Genomic DNA, 17,029 nt, shown 5'->3' with positions numbered 1-17,029 from the left:
TCTTTCTGTCCCTCCTCAAGGGCCCGCCTGATAAAGGAGTGGTGTTCTCAGATAAACCCTGACTCCATTAGATGAGTATCATCCAGGCAGTCATGCCACTGGGCACGTTCCTCCTTTTGTTCAGCCTCTCGCCTCTCGCCTCTCTCTGCTGAAGAGCGCCTCAGCCCTGGACCCAGCTCCTGTGTACCCCTCACCAGTGGTGTGTGTGTGTGTGTGTGTGTGTGTGTGTGTGTGTGGGAGGGAGAGGTCAGTCACTGTGTCTGTACATAGTACAGAGACACTGGCCAGGAGCTGAGCTGCTGTTCCCTTTTTTTTCGCTCGTTGTTGTTGCTCATAAAGAAGCTGTTTGTCAAGATAATGTTTCTTGCCTTTGATGTACTGTGGCTCCAAGCTATCTGTTGCCTCTATAGATGAGCAGGAGAATCCATAACTCTATAGGAGAGATAGTGGTGGACGCTTTAAGAGCACTCGTGCCTGTGGGCTAAGTGGGTAAACCATTCATTTTCATATATATATTTTAAGATGGCTGTGGGGGTAGACGGCTATATTTTACCGCTGGCTGGTTTGGCTGAAATCCGAAGGAAAGAGAAGACGTGTGTTGAATCCACAGGAGATATGAATGGTTACCCTTTACGAAAGGTGTTTTGGTTTTTTCCAAATTAGATGTCAACTTTCATTTCTGGGCTTGTTTGTACATGGAAGAAGATCTTTTGTTTTGTTCTTGTGTTCAAGCATGAAAAAGTTATGTACTGCATCGAGCATCAAATTGAAAGCAGTATATGTGTGTACTCAGTGTGCATGTTAGTGTATGAGAGCGAGAGAGAGGATGTGTTTGCGTGTGTGAGTGACTGTGTGTGTGTGTGTGTGTGTGTGTGTGAGAGAGAGGGTGTACAGTAGCTGTGTGAGTCTGTGCCCAGGCCCCCCGCCTGCCCACTGGTATGAAATATTCAGGCCCTCCTGTGAAGTAGGGGCTGTGTGTGTGCGTGTGTGTGTGTGTGCCCTGCTACGGTCTTGGGTCTGGGATGAGCTCCACAGTGGCTACGGCCCTACTGCAGAGCAATACAACAGACTCCATCAGACTCACACACCAATCAACCAGCGCAGATTGTTCTCGGTTGATCCCACTCCACAGGTGTGTGTGTGTGTGGTGTGTCCGTCCGTGTCTGTCTGTGTGTGTGCGTCGTAAGTGTGTATCCTTGTCTTTATGGTTTGCATTCACACAAATCTTGGGGTCTTTTATCTGATAATGACTGCATTGTGAAGTGCGTGCCCAGCAGGTCTTGGCGAGTGGGTGCCGTGATGCTCGGCGCTGTGATTTTGGGGCTCAGATTGGTGAATTGTGCCGTAATCACGGCTCAGTGGAGGGCTGTGAGAGGGGAAGAGATCCTCGGCAAAAGGCAATCACGACTCGCTCAAAGACCCATTAAGGGAAACACGTTGGCTCATCTGTGGAAGACGTGTGGGCTCAACCAGCCAATAACCTGCAGGGATGGCAGACCCAAATGTGTCCTGTTGTCTACACAAAGTACAGTACTCCCTGCATCATCATTAGGTCTAGAGCAGCAGACAATTATCTTGTGTGTGTGTGTGTGTGTGTGTGTGTGTGTGTGTGTGTGTGTGTGGGGGGGGGGGGGGGGGGGGGTGTTATGATAATTTTGCGGTTAACAGCTCCTCTCCGTTGTCCGTGCCCTGGGCATTATCAGCGTGGTCGAGCCAAGCCAGTCGGCCACCTGCTGACTCCTGGAGGTGTGTGTAATGTGTATGTGTGTGTGTGTGTGTGTGTGTGCCTGCTGACTCCTGGAGGCTGCTGCTGTTCTCTGCTGCTTTCTACTCAGAGGGCACAGAGTTCTCTCTTTCCCCTGTTCTCAGGGAAGCAATGTTTTATTCACAAGCGTTGCTTTAACCGTTGGACTGTTCCACTAGCACACACACCACACACAGGCGCACAGAGAGAGGTAGAGAGAGACAGACATACACACACTCACACACATACCCTCCCGTGTGGGCTTTTGGCTCATGAATATAAACAGCGGCACGTGGTCGAGGCTGTGTGTGTGTGTGTGTGTGTGTGTGTGTGTGTGTGTGTGTGTGTGTGTGTGTGTGTGTGTGTGTGTCTGTGTGTCTGTGTGTCTGTGTGTCTGTGTGTCTGTGTGTCTGTGTGTCTGTGTGTCTGTGTGTCTGTGTGTCTGTGTGTCTGTGTGTCTGTGTGTCTGTCCGTTGTCAGCATCCTGCCTTGGGCCCCTTTGAGCTGAACACTGAGGGATTGTGTGGAATCTCTCACCGGCAGGCAACCAAAAGAAAAGCGAGAAGATTGTTAGCGCATGTGCTTGTGCTTGTGTATGCGTGTGTGTCTGCATGAGTTGATGTGCAGGAGTATCTGTTTGTGCGTGAAGGGGCGCAGGTCAGAGAGACAGGAAAACATTCCTCTCCCTGATTTGTTGATTTGTTTGAGTTATTCCTCTGCACCTATACCCTCCGGAGGCAGCAGGAGCATCAGAGACGGAGGGAGGGAGAGAGAGATTGAGCTGGAGGTAGGGAGGTAGGGAGGTAAGGAGGGAGGGAGGGAGAGAGAGAGAGAGAGAGAGAGAGGGAGGTAAGGAGGGAGGGAGGGAGGGAGAAACTGAGAGCAAAGGAGGGGGAGAGGGAGGGAGGGAGGGAGAGAGAGATTGAGAGGGAGGTAAGGAGGGATGGAGGGAGGGAGAAACTGAGAGCAAAGGAGGGAGAGAGAGAGAGAGAGATTGAGAGGGAGGGAGGGAGGGAGAGCAAAGGAGGGAGAGAGAGAGATTGAGAGGGAGGCAGGGAGGGAGGGAGGGAGGCCAGATAAGAGCTTGTGCCCGTGTCAGTGCTGTTTGCTGAGGAGTAATGGAGGAGTCTGGAGCTGTGCTGCAGCAGGCCGAGAGAGTCATTGTAAAACAGTCATTGTGTAGAGCAGTGTTTACTTCAGTGGTTCCCCTATACTGTACACCATCTCTCTAAGGACTGAAGCGGAGAGAGGGAAAGACGGACTTCACCCTGTAGGATGGGCGGTGGTGGTGGGGGTGGGGTGGGTGATGCAGCTCGGTGGGGCACTATTGTGTAGACCAGTGTTTACTTCAGTGGTTCCCCTATACACCATCTCTCTAATGATGGAGGGGGAGAGAAAGATAGAGAGACAGAGAGAGAGAGAGAGAGAGAGAGACTTCACCCGGCAGGGTGGTGGTGGTGGTGGTGGGGGAGCAGGTGATGCAGCTTGGGGAGCACCATTGTGTAGACCACTAGTGTTTACTTCCGTGGTTCCCCCACACACCATTTCTCTAATGACGGGAGAGAGAGAGAGAGAGAGAGAGAAAGACGACAGACTTCACCCGGCAGGATGGGGGGGGGGGGGGGGGGTGCCGGTGATGCAGCTCGGGGAGTACCCGTGTCACTGTGAGCCTGATAGCCTGCTGGAGCTGAACTTTAGAGCCTGGCTCTCGCCCCGATACGGCACTGGCAAAATGAAATGTCACAGGGTTCATCACCTGCTGTGATAGCCAGGAAGCGCAAATATAAACAGAACTGGAAGATATAAACATAAACACTGTGGCTCAAGGGCAGGGTGAGGTCAGGAAGGCTCTCTGCTTTTCACATTTCACCATCATAGCGGCAGATTAAGCAAACCTTTATAATTCCCCTGTCCGTCATTGCCTATCTGTTAAATATTTCACAGCCCTCGGGACCGTTTAGCTGCACAGTTACATTGAATGATTAATTGTACAACACACTAATAATCTATTTTTAAAAGCATGGCCATTATACTCTAGCTCCAGCATTGTGAGTTGATAAGAAAAGCTATTCCACATACTGTCATTACTCAAAATGTCCCAAAGTTGTTTGGAGAATAACGTGCAGCAGGTCTGATTTTTCGCATGTGTCAGTGTTTCAGACAGGCGGAACGACCAAAGAGCACGAGGGCACGCTGTAATCTTAATTAGTGTGACACACATCAGGTCAAAGCCTCTGGACCTCCTCCTGAGTCTGTCCACCAGTAGCAAGTGCCTCAGCTGTGTATCTGTGTGTGTATATGTGTGTATTTGTGTATCTGTGTGTGTATGTTTCTGTGTGCGTCTGTGTGTGTGTGTGTGTCTGTGTGGCTGTGTAGAGGTGTCTGGCAGTGGCAGTTGTGCTGAGAGAGAGAAACAGAGCTGCCCGCCTCACAGCTGAGCATGTGTGCCCGCGTGCCATGGCCGTGCTGGGCACCGTGCCAGGGGAATGAGTGGGCAACTCCTGGGTGCTGAAAGGCAGCACTCCTCAACATGGGGGGTGAGGGCATGCCAAACTGTGCCCTCCTGTTGACCGTTGACTGCCACGGGTGGTCATATTCTCATAGACACAGACACAGAGACACACAGACATACACACACACACACACACACACACACACACACACACACACACACACACACAGACACACACAGACACACAGACACACATACACACACACATTTGCAGTGCTGGCACATCATCTCTGGCAGCCCTCTGATATCTGTTTGTGTGTGTTTGAGGGTGAGGAGGAGAGAGAGGAACGTTTGGCAGGTGTGACTGTCCACTGACGTATTTCCTTACCTGTTAGAGGTCATCGTTCAAGTGCCTCAGGGGATAATAGAATCTGTCCAGTCTCCCCATCCAACTCACACACACACACACACACATACACACACACAGAGCATCTTTTTATGATTTGAAGGGATAAATGCTAAAAGCAGTGTGCTGTGTGCTGTGTGATGTGTGCTGTGTGCTGTGTGCTGTGTGCTGTGTGCTGTGTGCGTGTGCGTGTGCGTGTGCGTGTGTGTGCATGCACTCTGGACAGCCTGTTATTTTGACATTTGATACTGCGCCTCGGCAGACATCCAGACAGGCATTCAGGTAGAGCTTGACAGCTGAGCTCTCTGTTGGTCTCTCACACCATCTTTGTGTTTTTCCTTCTTACACACACACGCACACACACAGACAGACACACACGCACACACACGCACACAGACAGGCTGACAAGACACTCATAGACACACACACACACACAAAAAAGAAAACACACACATAAACACACACACACACAGGGCCCATCTGCAGGCCTCCGTGGCTGTAGGTGATGACCTGGCACCTCGAGGCATATCACAGATCACAGATGAGTTGTGTGCTGCTGTGTGTGTGTGTGTGTGTGTGTGTGTGTGTGTGTGTGTGTGTGTGTGTGTGTGTGTGTGTGTGTGTGTGTGTGTGTGTGTGTGTGTGTGTGTGTGTGTGTGTGTGTGTGTGTGTGTGTGTGTGTGTGTGTGTGTGTGTGTGTGTGTGTGTGTGTGTGTGTGTGTGTGTGTGTGTGTGTGTGTGTGTGTGTGTGTGTGTGTGTGTGTGTGTGTGTGTGTGCACCGTCGCCATGGGCGATGGGAAGTAAATACACAACGGGGCAATGAGCGCGCCTCACTTCCTGTCTGTAGAAGCCCTCAGATGCCGTTATTAAACAGTAATGATGATGGACGCCCTGCAGTCGCTACGCCAGAGGAAGAGTGTGGGCTCCTCATAAAGTCTACAGACAGAAAGCGCCACAGGCTCTGTGTGTGTGTGTGTTGTCTAGTCATAAACATACACAGACACAGACAGACACACACACACACACACACAGTCGAATATGGTTTGTACACTGATTTAAAGCAAAAGGCTCTTGTTGCGTAAAACCACACAGTCACATGCACATGAAAACAAGCACTCCCGAGCATAACCCCTCTGCTTCCTTTTCTATCACACACACACACACACACACACACACACACACACACACACAGAGACACACTCTTGTTCGTGCTTGCACGCACACTCAAAGGGAACACAGGAAGCAGAGGAATGTCTCTTTATCTGAAGGAGACTGGCTATATAGTTCCGCAGCTGACAGGCAGAAGGACCCAGGGGGGACGAGTTAGTTGGGCCACATGGAGTAGTGTGTCAAACGAAAGCCCCTAATAATGAGATCATGTCCCCGTCAGTGTGCCGTGTCCATTATCAAGCACCGGCCGTCCAGTGCTGACAGCTCCATCATGTGACTAATGCAGTCTGGAGGACCGTACCGTGGCCTGTTGTGTTTAAGCTGCTGATTTCAGAAAAATCCATCTTCCACTGATGCGGACTGAAACGCTTGGGCGGCAGGGAAATACATTACCTAGCGTTCATTGAACCTCTACTGTGTGTTCATTACAGGGAAGCTACACCAGGCAGGCGCATAACTGAAGCGTTCCGTCCACGACGCGTAAAATCCATTTAAGAAGACTGGTCTTTTTTTTTCCGGACGTATGTGCCGCTATCACGTCTGGGGTAGCTACTTCCATTGATTATAGTGGAAGCTAATTGCTGGGGCACACGCAGTTACGTGCATGGTATAAGTTCTCTGTTAGATGAACTAATGTTGCTCATGTGAGTGTTTGGTTGCAGTATGAACCTTAAGCAGAGCACATTCTTCAGTATAGGCTGTTCATATTTGTCCTTTCTGGAGGACCTTCACTCGTTGTTGTCCCTGGAAATGATTGTCGGTGGAACACTTGTCTTTTTAGACTGGGTAAACCCAGCCTGATCTGCTGGCGATTTGATTTCACCTTGCAGTTGAGGCCGGAAACATTCACATTTCTCTATCCTGCTTCCGTTACAATTCTACGGGGGCCAATCGCAAGCGTTCTTATCCACCTGGCACACCCGGATCGTTGGTCTGATTGGTTGAAGGACGCTTCAGATGCGTACGGAGTCACTTTAACTATACCCATTGATCACGACCTCTTGTGCAGTAGAAAATACAGAGCAGACTCCCCGGACTTAAAAGACCTGAGCTTGGTCTGGTGATTAGCCAGGCTATTGTATTTTCGCCGTTTAAACTGTCCTAGCCTCCTCTGACTGAGATTGGGAATACTCTGTGGAGAGCCAGCTGCAGTCTGGGGCCTCACAGCAGCCCTGGGATCAGTGTTGAGGGAGGGAAGGGGGGGGGGGGGGGTTGTAGAGGGCTCCAGTCCAGATGTGGAGTAGAGAAGGGGGGTGGGTGGGTGGGGGTGGCATCTGCACGGCTGGCTGGCTGGCTGGCTGTGGACATTCCTCATGTGGAGGCCAGGGAGACTGACGTGTATTTTTAACCTTGTGTGTTTTTGTTTCTCCTCTACAGGTGCTGGAGAGTCGGGGAAGAGCACCATCGTCAAGCAGATGAAGTGAGTGAACACACACACACACACACACACACACACACACACACACACACACACACACACACACACACACACACACACACACACACACACACACACACACACACACACACACACACACACACACACACACACACACACACACACATACATACATACATACATACAGTGGGTACGGGTTGAGAATGCACCTTCTCCCGCGGGACTCCCGAAGAGATCCCGCAGGCCGTCAAGCCGATTTTTTTCGAGCCTAAGGCAATGTACCCAAACAACCACCAGGTGGCAGAAAGTTTCATCCCGCATTTCAAAATGATGAAGACCGCATATCCGTCAATAGTCGACTCCTTAATCTCATTTAATCATTACAATGAAGGTGATGACTGGCGAAATTATTCAAACAACGTTTCAATGAACCATTGTTGAAATGAATGAAAATGGTTATAGAAAATCGCCTACAGCCTAACGCCGACACAGCTGATTCTTTGATTGATTCTAAGCTGTTTCGATGTAGGGGATGGGTAAACTGGCGCGCTACAAACATGCTACCAATCAAATGTAATATTAGTAGGACTAGCCTACTTAGACACTTTAGTCATAGGCAACGTTGCCATGTTAATTTGGGCTAGAAGTGCTTGCTTGTGGTGGCGCTCCTGTCCGCTGCTTCTCCCGAATTGTGTGGCAAATTTGTCAGCAATCAGCTTAAATGTCAAATCATATTTATTTCTCTTTGTCGCCATGGTATTGGGGGAAACGCGGAGAAACGAGATGGTCAGTCCTCGTATTTTTTCTTCGCGTTTCGTTATAAGAAATATATAAGTAATAGTTAGTCTTCTTCCGTATTGAACAGATAGGCTACGGGACGCTCTTTGTTCCGTATTTTAAGGAACTACTCAATGCACACACACTACAATGAAAAACACACAAAGAAATCACTAAACATATAGCCTACAACCTAATGACACTTTAATGCAGCGTTTCTCAAACTATGGGCCGCGAAACGTGGAGACTGCTGCTGGTCCGCGAGACATGGGGTGAAATTAGGTCCGGTGATCTGATAATTTGCTGCGCAATTGACCAAGCAACCGCGGACCGACAGAAAAAGAAAGCAAACGTTGCGGCGGAAATGCTTCCTAATTTGATGTGTTTAAACATACAGACATACAATTAGGTGTGTCTGTTATTATGATAATTTTCGAGCATAACTGCTTGTCCATAGCTCAGTGACAGGTGTTAATAGCCTTGCCATAAGCACTGCTGCAGGTGCTTCTTTTATTATGCGGTTAGAGCATATAAGCGCTTACTCATATAGACTATAACTCAGGGACAGGTGCAAAACCACCAACTGGGATGGATCGAAGGGCAAGCAAGCACAGAAAGTTTCCTACGATGGGGAGAAGTGGCCGCAAGGACTGCATCGATAAGATCAACGAATACAGTAATGTTTTACAACCCAGCTGGTATCCGCTGTTCATTCCGACATATCCCCACTCGGCGGTAGGCCTAGGCCTATTTAACTTTTTTTTTTTCAAACAACGTGCCATTCCGACATGAGGTCATTAATAGGCTATTAATGTCATAACTATTAGGCTATCATTAGGCTTACTATGCATGGCTGCAGGCAGCTATGAGGCCACTGAGATCTGGACCTCATCGGTTTTGTGAAAGCCGATTGGAAATACTTAAGTTTAGAGCGAACGTTTCAACTATGTTTGCCATGGTAGACAAAAACACTCAAATAAAACAATAGCCTAAAAAATAACTGCATGCGTAATGGACACGGCTCTATATCCTAAATAATTTTCGAGGTTCGCCATTTGGTAATATGACCTATCCTTACTGACAATAATTTAGATTGAGCACAACTAAAGTTGCACGAAGGCAAAATACAGTCCTAAAAGCCTATTCTATATAGCCTGGCCAATATTGATTTGTGCAAAAGCAGATGTGCAAAAGCAGCATTTGCGTGCGTGCTTGCCGGTGAGGTGTAGCCTACAAAAATGAGCATAACATCTGATTATTAAAGTATGGCTATAGGATATAGGCTAGAGAAGAGTTGGTTTAAAATTCAAGTGTAGTAAAAAAGTTTGTGCACATCCCCGGTCAAGGTGCAGAACAAGAGTAGGCTAAATCATAAAAAAAATGGAAAAAGGTTCGCACACTTGAAATCCTTCTTTTTTGATTTGATTTGGTCTTCTTCAGATTAAAATTCAAGTACGTGCGCTATTTAACCCCTCGAGACCGACTGCAGTCTGCTGACACAGCCAGACGACTCTCCCAACCCATTCATTCGTTTTGGCCGATATAATCCATTCATTCGTTTTGTGCGTAGGCCTATATAGATTCCTGCATGCTGCATTACCGTGACCCTTAGCCTACCTTGTGGATGATTTTTTCTCATTGGAATACAGCAGGACAGAATGCTTTTTATCTAACAAACGCAAAAGCTGAGATTGTTGGAAGGACTAGGCTACTCAACAAACTTGTTTTTCGTTTCTGGGAGATCTCGTTATCGTTTTGGATTGTCGGATTTTTATACTTATTGTTTGGACTTATGGACAATGAACTTTGAGGGGTGGTTGTTAGTGCTTTACAAAGCTTTGTGTTAATAAGTGTCGGTCCTCCTATCCTTCAGCTCACTGCGCGATGCAGTTGCGCATAGTGGCCACGAAGTCATTAACTGTTTACGACACAATACATGATATTTGTGTTTTTCGTTTCTTAGATTTAATGCATGTTTGACATGTAAACAGGCCTTCAGTCCGTTAACTTAAGGCCTTCTTTTGCATGGGATTGCTCGCATCCGCCCGTAACCTAGACTATTATGTGCGTAGTGGCTGCATAGTCTTATAATAAGAGGCAAATTGTTACAGGACAACTTAAACTGACTTCCCCAATGCTTCCCCGCAGCACATTACATTTTAATATAGGCTAATATAGGATGAACAAATTCTATGCTATATTAAATCCAGTAGCCTAATAATTCTATGTGCCACGTCCGATTTCGCAAGTGAAGGCTACGTTTAAACATCGACAAACGTCTGTGAGACTACCCATTTCATGAAGAGCAATTGTCTTGTGCGATCATTCCCCCTCCCCCACACTTGTCTAACCAGTTCACTAGACATTATAGCCTACCTGTATGCGGCATTGGACGATTGCCTCCCTCCCCCCTCTCTCTCGACAGACACTTCCTGACACTAGGGCTCGGGATCATGACATCAAAACTTCGCGGGCACAGCCACATTGGCAGCTTCACTCCTTAGTTTACTATGGATTACTATGGATTTACTCCCGCCTTTTAGTGTGTTCCTGTTACTTAGTTTTTGCCTTCTTGGTAGTATGTTGCTGTGTAGTGGGGTGTAACAGTGCAACCCACGATCGCAAGAGGAAAAGAATAAATCGCTACTATTTCTGCTTCTTGTCTTGTGCATCTGAATGAATGGATATTACGTTGACAGTGCGCTACCAAATGGCGGCGATATTCCTAGAATGCAAGGCGTGTGCCCGAGCCCTATTATGTAAATGTAAAAATGTGTGTGTGTGTGTGTGTGTGTGTGTGTGTGTGTGTGTGTGTGTGTGTGTGTGTGTGTGTGTGTGTGTGTGTGTGTGTGTGTGTGTGTGTGTGTGTGCGCTGAACCACGAATTCACATATTAACTTTTCTTTTCAGCAGACATCGCAATCATAAAAAAATCGCAAAACTTTTTAATAAAATAATGCCTCTTGTCTTAATGGGTTCCGGAGGTTCGTAGAGTAAGTTTTGAACCCCGGTCGCTGACGTATGATTAAGATGCCTCAACCATTTACGCCACAGTTCGAGGGTCAATTTCTTCGCACTTAGCCAATAAATATAAAGGATTCAGTCAGTCGAGTTCATTTAGCCTATTCGCGGCATGCACTTGACACGCCGATCAAAAGTTCTGACATGTTAAACTGACGTTAGTCATTAATTCACCACATGATAAAATGCTGTTATATTGACGCACAGTAGCCCACGGTAGTCTATGTCTATCTCTGAATCAACATGAACATGCATAACGAGATCCATATAGCCTATTCTAAGTTGCTAGAAACTTCTTTTGCGGAGCTAGGCCTACTAGTCGATGGTTACAATGAATCACCCTCACTGCCCTATCGCATATCTGACCATCCATTGTTATAATGTTACAAAATGCGCGATCTTCTCCAATCATGTAGCCTACGGTTATAAGTAAAGTGACATGATAGGCATGTAGGCCTATTAAAGATATTTCTGTTAAATACGTTTTATTTTCAGTTGTCAAAAGTGGTGGGGACAAAATCTGTGATAAAGTGCTGGGTAAGCTACCCAGCGTCGCCGGTTAAAATGAACATGCCTCCGTTTTAAAATAGCCTATAGGCCTACACATTTCTAAGTATTCCTAACATAAATGTAGCCTAAATGTCCATCTTGTCCATCTCTTTCGTCTTCGCCTTGACAATAATAGCCTATTCACGGAAATGCGGTCTTGTAACCGTAATGAATTAATGAATTAATCTAAGGTTGCCTATATCGAGTCTTTCAGGTTGAATTGAAGGCTTCTAAAACCATTTTCATTAATTTCAACAATGGTTTATTGAAACGTCGTTTGATTATAATTTCGCCAGTCATCACCTTCATTTTAATGATTAAATGAGACGGATTAAATGAGACGGATATGCGGAGCATTTCTCTCCCTCTCCATTGACCAAAACGTTGCTCTGGCATCTCTGCTGGACTGACTGAGTTATAGGCTTCGTCGAGTGAGAGAGCCAGCTGTGAGGTACGCTGTAAAACATTCGAAAACTCTGAAACTGCAATCTGACATGCCGAGCGTGATGTCTCTTTTCTCCGCTTGTCACCAGCGCGGTGTCTTCGGGTTTTTCCGTGTTTTCCGGTATGAGCCGAACCTTCCTTTTATTAAGGCGGTCTTATGTTGCCCCCTTGCGGTTGCAGTTTTAATTAAAGTCCCGATGCTTCGGGAGTCCCGATGTGCGGGAAAGAAAGGAGCATTCTCAACCCGTACCATCTGTACATACACACACACACACACACACACACACACACACACACTAATTTCTACCTGTCTTTCGTCCATATATTCTCTTTTCACACTCCTGGTCTCATTCACTCACATGTACAGATGCATTATAATCATGTACTGTACACACAGGGAAGCAGACCTTACTCAACGACATGCTCATATCCACTCACAGAACTACAACATGTTCAGCGTAGCTTGAGAAGCCAGACAGACATCAACACACACACACACACAGACACACATATACATACACACACACACACACACACACGCGCACACACGCACACACACACACACACACACACACACACACACACATACACACACACACACACTGATACACACAGACGCACACAGATACACACACACTCACAGACAGACACACACACAGACACACACACAGACGCAGACAGACGCACACACACTCTCACACACACACACACACACACACACACACAGACTTCTCATAGACTCTTTCCCATCTGTGCTGGAAGGGCTCGGTCAGTGTCTGAGAGGCCAACAGGAGCCAGCAGGAGCCAGCACCCTCTCTAGTAAACACATTCCCCCTTTTCTCTCGTCTGGCCAACCAATTAGAATCGTATTAGAGAATTAGACACGGAGACATCTCAGACCTCTCAAGGGAGTCTAGCTTCTCTCTATTGTGTCACGTAGAGACGCAAAGTTTTTCTGTTAATCAAGGACCGCGCTCAACACCCTAACTGAGATTAAGGTGTTGTTGGACAGATCAACACACACACACACACACACACACACACACACACACACACACACACATAGTCTCTCTCTCTGTTTTGGAAATATTGTAATTCTTGCCCTGTTAGTCACTCAATGATGCCTGTGTTTGTCTTTGTGATCAGTGGTCACAGCAGGGTGTGTGTTTGTGTCGATCTGCACGAGTGTGTGCATCACTCAGCACGCATCAGATTAATTCCATGTTGCGCCACACCAAACTATATCCACCACGGCGTCCCAGCAGGGGGAGTGTAAACACATACCGAGCGCACACACACACACACACACACACACACACACACACACACACACACACACACACATACACACACACACAGACACACACACACACACACACACACACACAGACACACACAGACACACACAAATGATGTTGATTTCCCTCGTCCCGCCCGAGCGCAACAAGCTGCTGCTGCTGTGTGGTGTGGAAGCAGGAACGGAAATCCCGCAGTTCTGGAAGCTTCCAGCTGCCTCTAATTCCCTGCCTACCTGTCCTTGAACCCGTGCAGCCTCCCACACAAGGGTAAAGGCTGGGAATGCAGCTGAGCGGCCCCTATAATCCAGACGGCACAGAACTCCCAAGCGGCTCTGGCCCAGGTCTGGCGTGGGCCCGGCCGGTGCACTCCTAGTCTGTTGCTATGCGGGCTGGCTGCGGCTGTAATGAGCAGCGCTGGTTAGCGTCCTAGACAAGTGTACATACACAGTTCATAGCCATACACAAACATTTGCACAGACACGTGCAATGTACTTACTGTAGCCATGTGCTTACACACGTGTAGAGGCATGAACATACACACACACACACACACACACACACACACTCACACACACATATGTGTGTGCACACACACACACTCAAATATACATGCATGCATGGAGGCTGACAGAAAGCATGTTTAAACCCACACAAAGAAAGCACACATGAAGATACAGTACGTGAGTAAGCATATAGTACAAATACCGTCAGACCGTTCGAATCCCATAAATTCACATCTGCAAGGCACATACGTCAGTTTGGAATGGTGTGTGTGTGTGTGTGTGTGTGGAGGGGAATGTTATTGACACATGTTGGTGGCAGCCGGTGCATCTGCCACTGTTCCCCAGTGTAGGATGATCCCCACATGCGGATGAACAGACCGCAACACGCTGATTTAATCACACAAAACACACTCAGGCATGCATACAGAAATACACAGACACACAGACACACACACACACACACACACACTGGCTTGGTGATTTAATTATTTCTTCGTACATCCCTCAAGAGTGGAGGGGTTTCAATCGTCCTTTCATTACAACACAGTCACTCTCCAACACATACAAATTCTACACACACACGTGTGCCAGAGGCACAGAGAGAAACAAAAGTGGGATAAACACACAATTTGCAATAAGTGTAAAGGTGTGTCATTCCCCAGAGTGTGTGTGTGTGTGTGTGTGTGTGTGTGTGTGTGTGTGTGTGTGTGTGTGTGTGTGTGTGTGTGTGTGTGTGTGTGTGTGTGTGGGTGTGTGGGTGTGTGGGTGGGGGGGTGTGTGGGTGGGGGGGGTGTGTGTGTGTTTTGTAGGGGTGTTTGGAAGTCAACAACTGTGTCATTGGAAGTCATGGCACACTTAATTAGTTTCAGCTCCTTGTAGCTCTTTTTCATCCAGATGAAGCATTGATTTAGCATCACCAACAATCTCACTTTTGAGAATTGCCCAATTGAACTATTTATCATAGCAAAGAAGAGAACTTGAGCCAAACAATTGTGACTGGCCTGTTTCTCACTGGACAGAATGTCCCTCTTGCTCAGCGGCCCTGGACAGAAAGCTCATCGGCACTCTGTCTTTAATTTCCGACCTCCAGGAGTGAACTTGTAATCGTTTTAGCAGACGCGAGCTCATCTCATTACGCAGCAAAATGAGTTTTTAAGTCGCTATCACGCCGGGCATCGCGGCCCTCTGGACGCACCGTTTCACCGGGGGCAAGACACGCCGAGCGCCCCGGCCCTCTGGACGCACCGTTTCACCGGGGGCAAGACACGCCGCTGGGCTGCGGGCCAGCCGCTCTCAGGAGCCGCTCCGTAGTCCATCATTAGAGCTGCTCTAGTGGACTACAGTATGCTTGTGTTTGTGTGTGTGTGTGTGTCTGTCTGTCTGTCTGTCTGTCTTGGATTTAACTAAAGTGTGTGTGTGCGTGTGTGTGTGGCGGGGCGGTTACAAATAATGAGGAACTCATTAAAATATGAAATGCGTAAACACACACAGACAAAATTCCAAGGACATTACAAGGGCAACACACACTTAGAAAGTGTATGCTCTGTGTGTGTCTGTGTGTGTGTGTCTGTGTGTATGTGTGTGTCTGTGTGTGTGTCTGTGTGTGTGTGTGTTCTTGTTGTCTTGTTTTGAACAAGAGGAAAGGGAGCCCACATTAGACTACCTCTCGGTGTGTGTGTGTGTGTGTGTGTGTGTGTGTGTGTTTAAACGGGAGCAGAGGGGGAATAGGGAATAGCTCATTGGACTCATTCTTGAGACGGCGTTGGCCCGACTCCAGGCCATCCCTCCTGCATTCCAATAAGGTCCAGTACGGGCGGGGGCATTACACTACTAATCACCATCTGCTTTCCCCATGGCCTCCCTCTTTCTCTCTTCTCCATTCATTCTCTCCGTTTGTCCTTTTCTCTCTGTCTCTCTCTGTCTCACACTCACGCGCGCGCACACACACACACACACACACACACACACACACACACACACACACACACACACACTTACACCTGCGCACACACCAGCTCACTTACACATGCACAGCACATAGGCTCACAGGCTCACAGAAAATATGCTACACTGACACTATCTGTTTTTTCTTTCTATCTCTCTCTCGCTCTCTTTTTCTCTCTTACTCTCTCTCTCTCAAATTGAAATTAAAATTCAACAGTTGCTTTATTGGCATGACAAAATGAAAACTTGTATTTCCAAAGCAATGGGCACATGTAAAGGTAAGACATAACAACAATTACAGAGATAATTTTCAGAGACAATTTTCAGTGTTTGTGTCTCTCTCTCTCTCACTCTCGCTCTCTCGCTCTCTCGCTCTCGCCGCTGTCTCATCGCTCAGTGCTTCTGCAGGAGTTGCCGTGGTGATTAGATCAGGCTGTCTGTGGACAGGAGTGGCGGGGATGGTTGTTTATTTAAGGCTGGGAAGCTCCCGTTTGGGCCACGACGCCCTGCCCTCTCCCCCCATCTCCTGGGCTAATGTAAATATTAGCTGGAGTATACGGACCTCTACACACTCCCGAGTCCTGAGCTGCCCTCTGTCTAGGAGCAATGAGGAAACCTCTCACACACTTTACATGTGAATGGACCATATCTGGGGGGGTTATTTTGATATGCTCGATGTGTGTCGGTCTAGCGAGGAATATTCACACGGTTATCGGATTTGCCTTTTAAACCGGTTTTAATCGGTTTTAATTCATAAACCAACCAGTATAATGTGTGTATGTTGTTGGGTTTGTGTCTACAGACACAAATCAAGTATCTACAGTACAGAACCAAAAGAAACATGTTGGTCATCATGCTTACAAGTGTGTGTGTGTGTGTGTGTGTGTGTGTGTGTGTGTGTGTGTGTGTGTGTGTTGATAGGATCATCCATGAGGATGGCTACTCGGAGGATGAGTGTAAGCAGTACAGAGCTGTGGTCTACAGCAACACCATCCAGTCCATCATGGCCATCATCAAGGCCATGGGCAGCCTCAAGATCGACTACGAAGATGCTTCCAGAGCCGTAAGTACACACACACACACACACACACACACACACACACACACACACACACACACACACACACACACATGCGCCCGCTGTCATTCTGTATGCAGACCCATGTTACACACACACACACACACACGCACGTGTCTACTGCAGAGTTAAGAGAGAGAGAGAGAGAGAGACACAGACAGACGAGCAGGATGGCAGTCAGACAGCCCCACTGTGCAACAGACAGACAGACAGCCGGTGAGTGAGTGTGAGTGGCAGACAGGTT

General features: G+C 47.7%; 1 protein-coding gene across 2 annotated transcripts in view; it reads left to right on the top strand.

The window, feature by feature from the left end:
- LOC134091803 (guanine nucleotide-binding protein G(i) subunit alpha-2-like) overlaps positions 1-17,029 on the top strand; it is a 91,557-nt gene that overhangs the window by 51,606 nt on the left and 22,922 nt on the right. For both annotated transcript variants that reach the window (XM_062544473.1, XM_062544472.1), the window contains 2 exons: positions 7,151-7,193; positions 16,629-16,770. In XM_062544473.1, the coding sequence (XP_062400457.1) occupies positions 7,151-7,193; positions 16,629-16,770 (185 nt within the window). The remainder of the gene's footprint in view (positions 1-7,150; positions 7,194-16,628; positions 16,771-17,029) is intronic.

Source organism: Sardina pilchardus, chromosome 9 (genome assembly GCF_963854185.1).
Source record: "Sardina pilchardus chromosome 9, fSarPil1.1, whole genome shotgun sequence".
NCBI lineage: Eukaryota > Metazoa > Chordata > Actinopteri > Clupeiformes > Clupeidae > Sardina > Sardina pilchardus.
The sequence above is the reverse complement of the archived record's forward strand: the minus strand, read 5'-3'. Positions and strand labels throughout refer to the sequence as shown.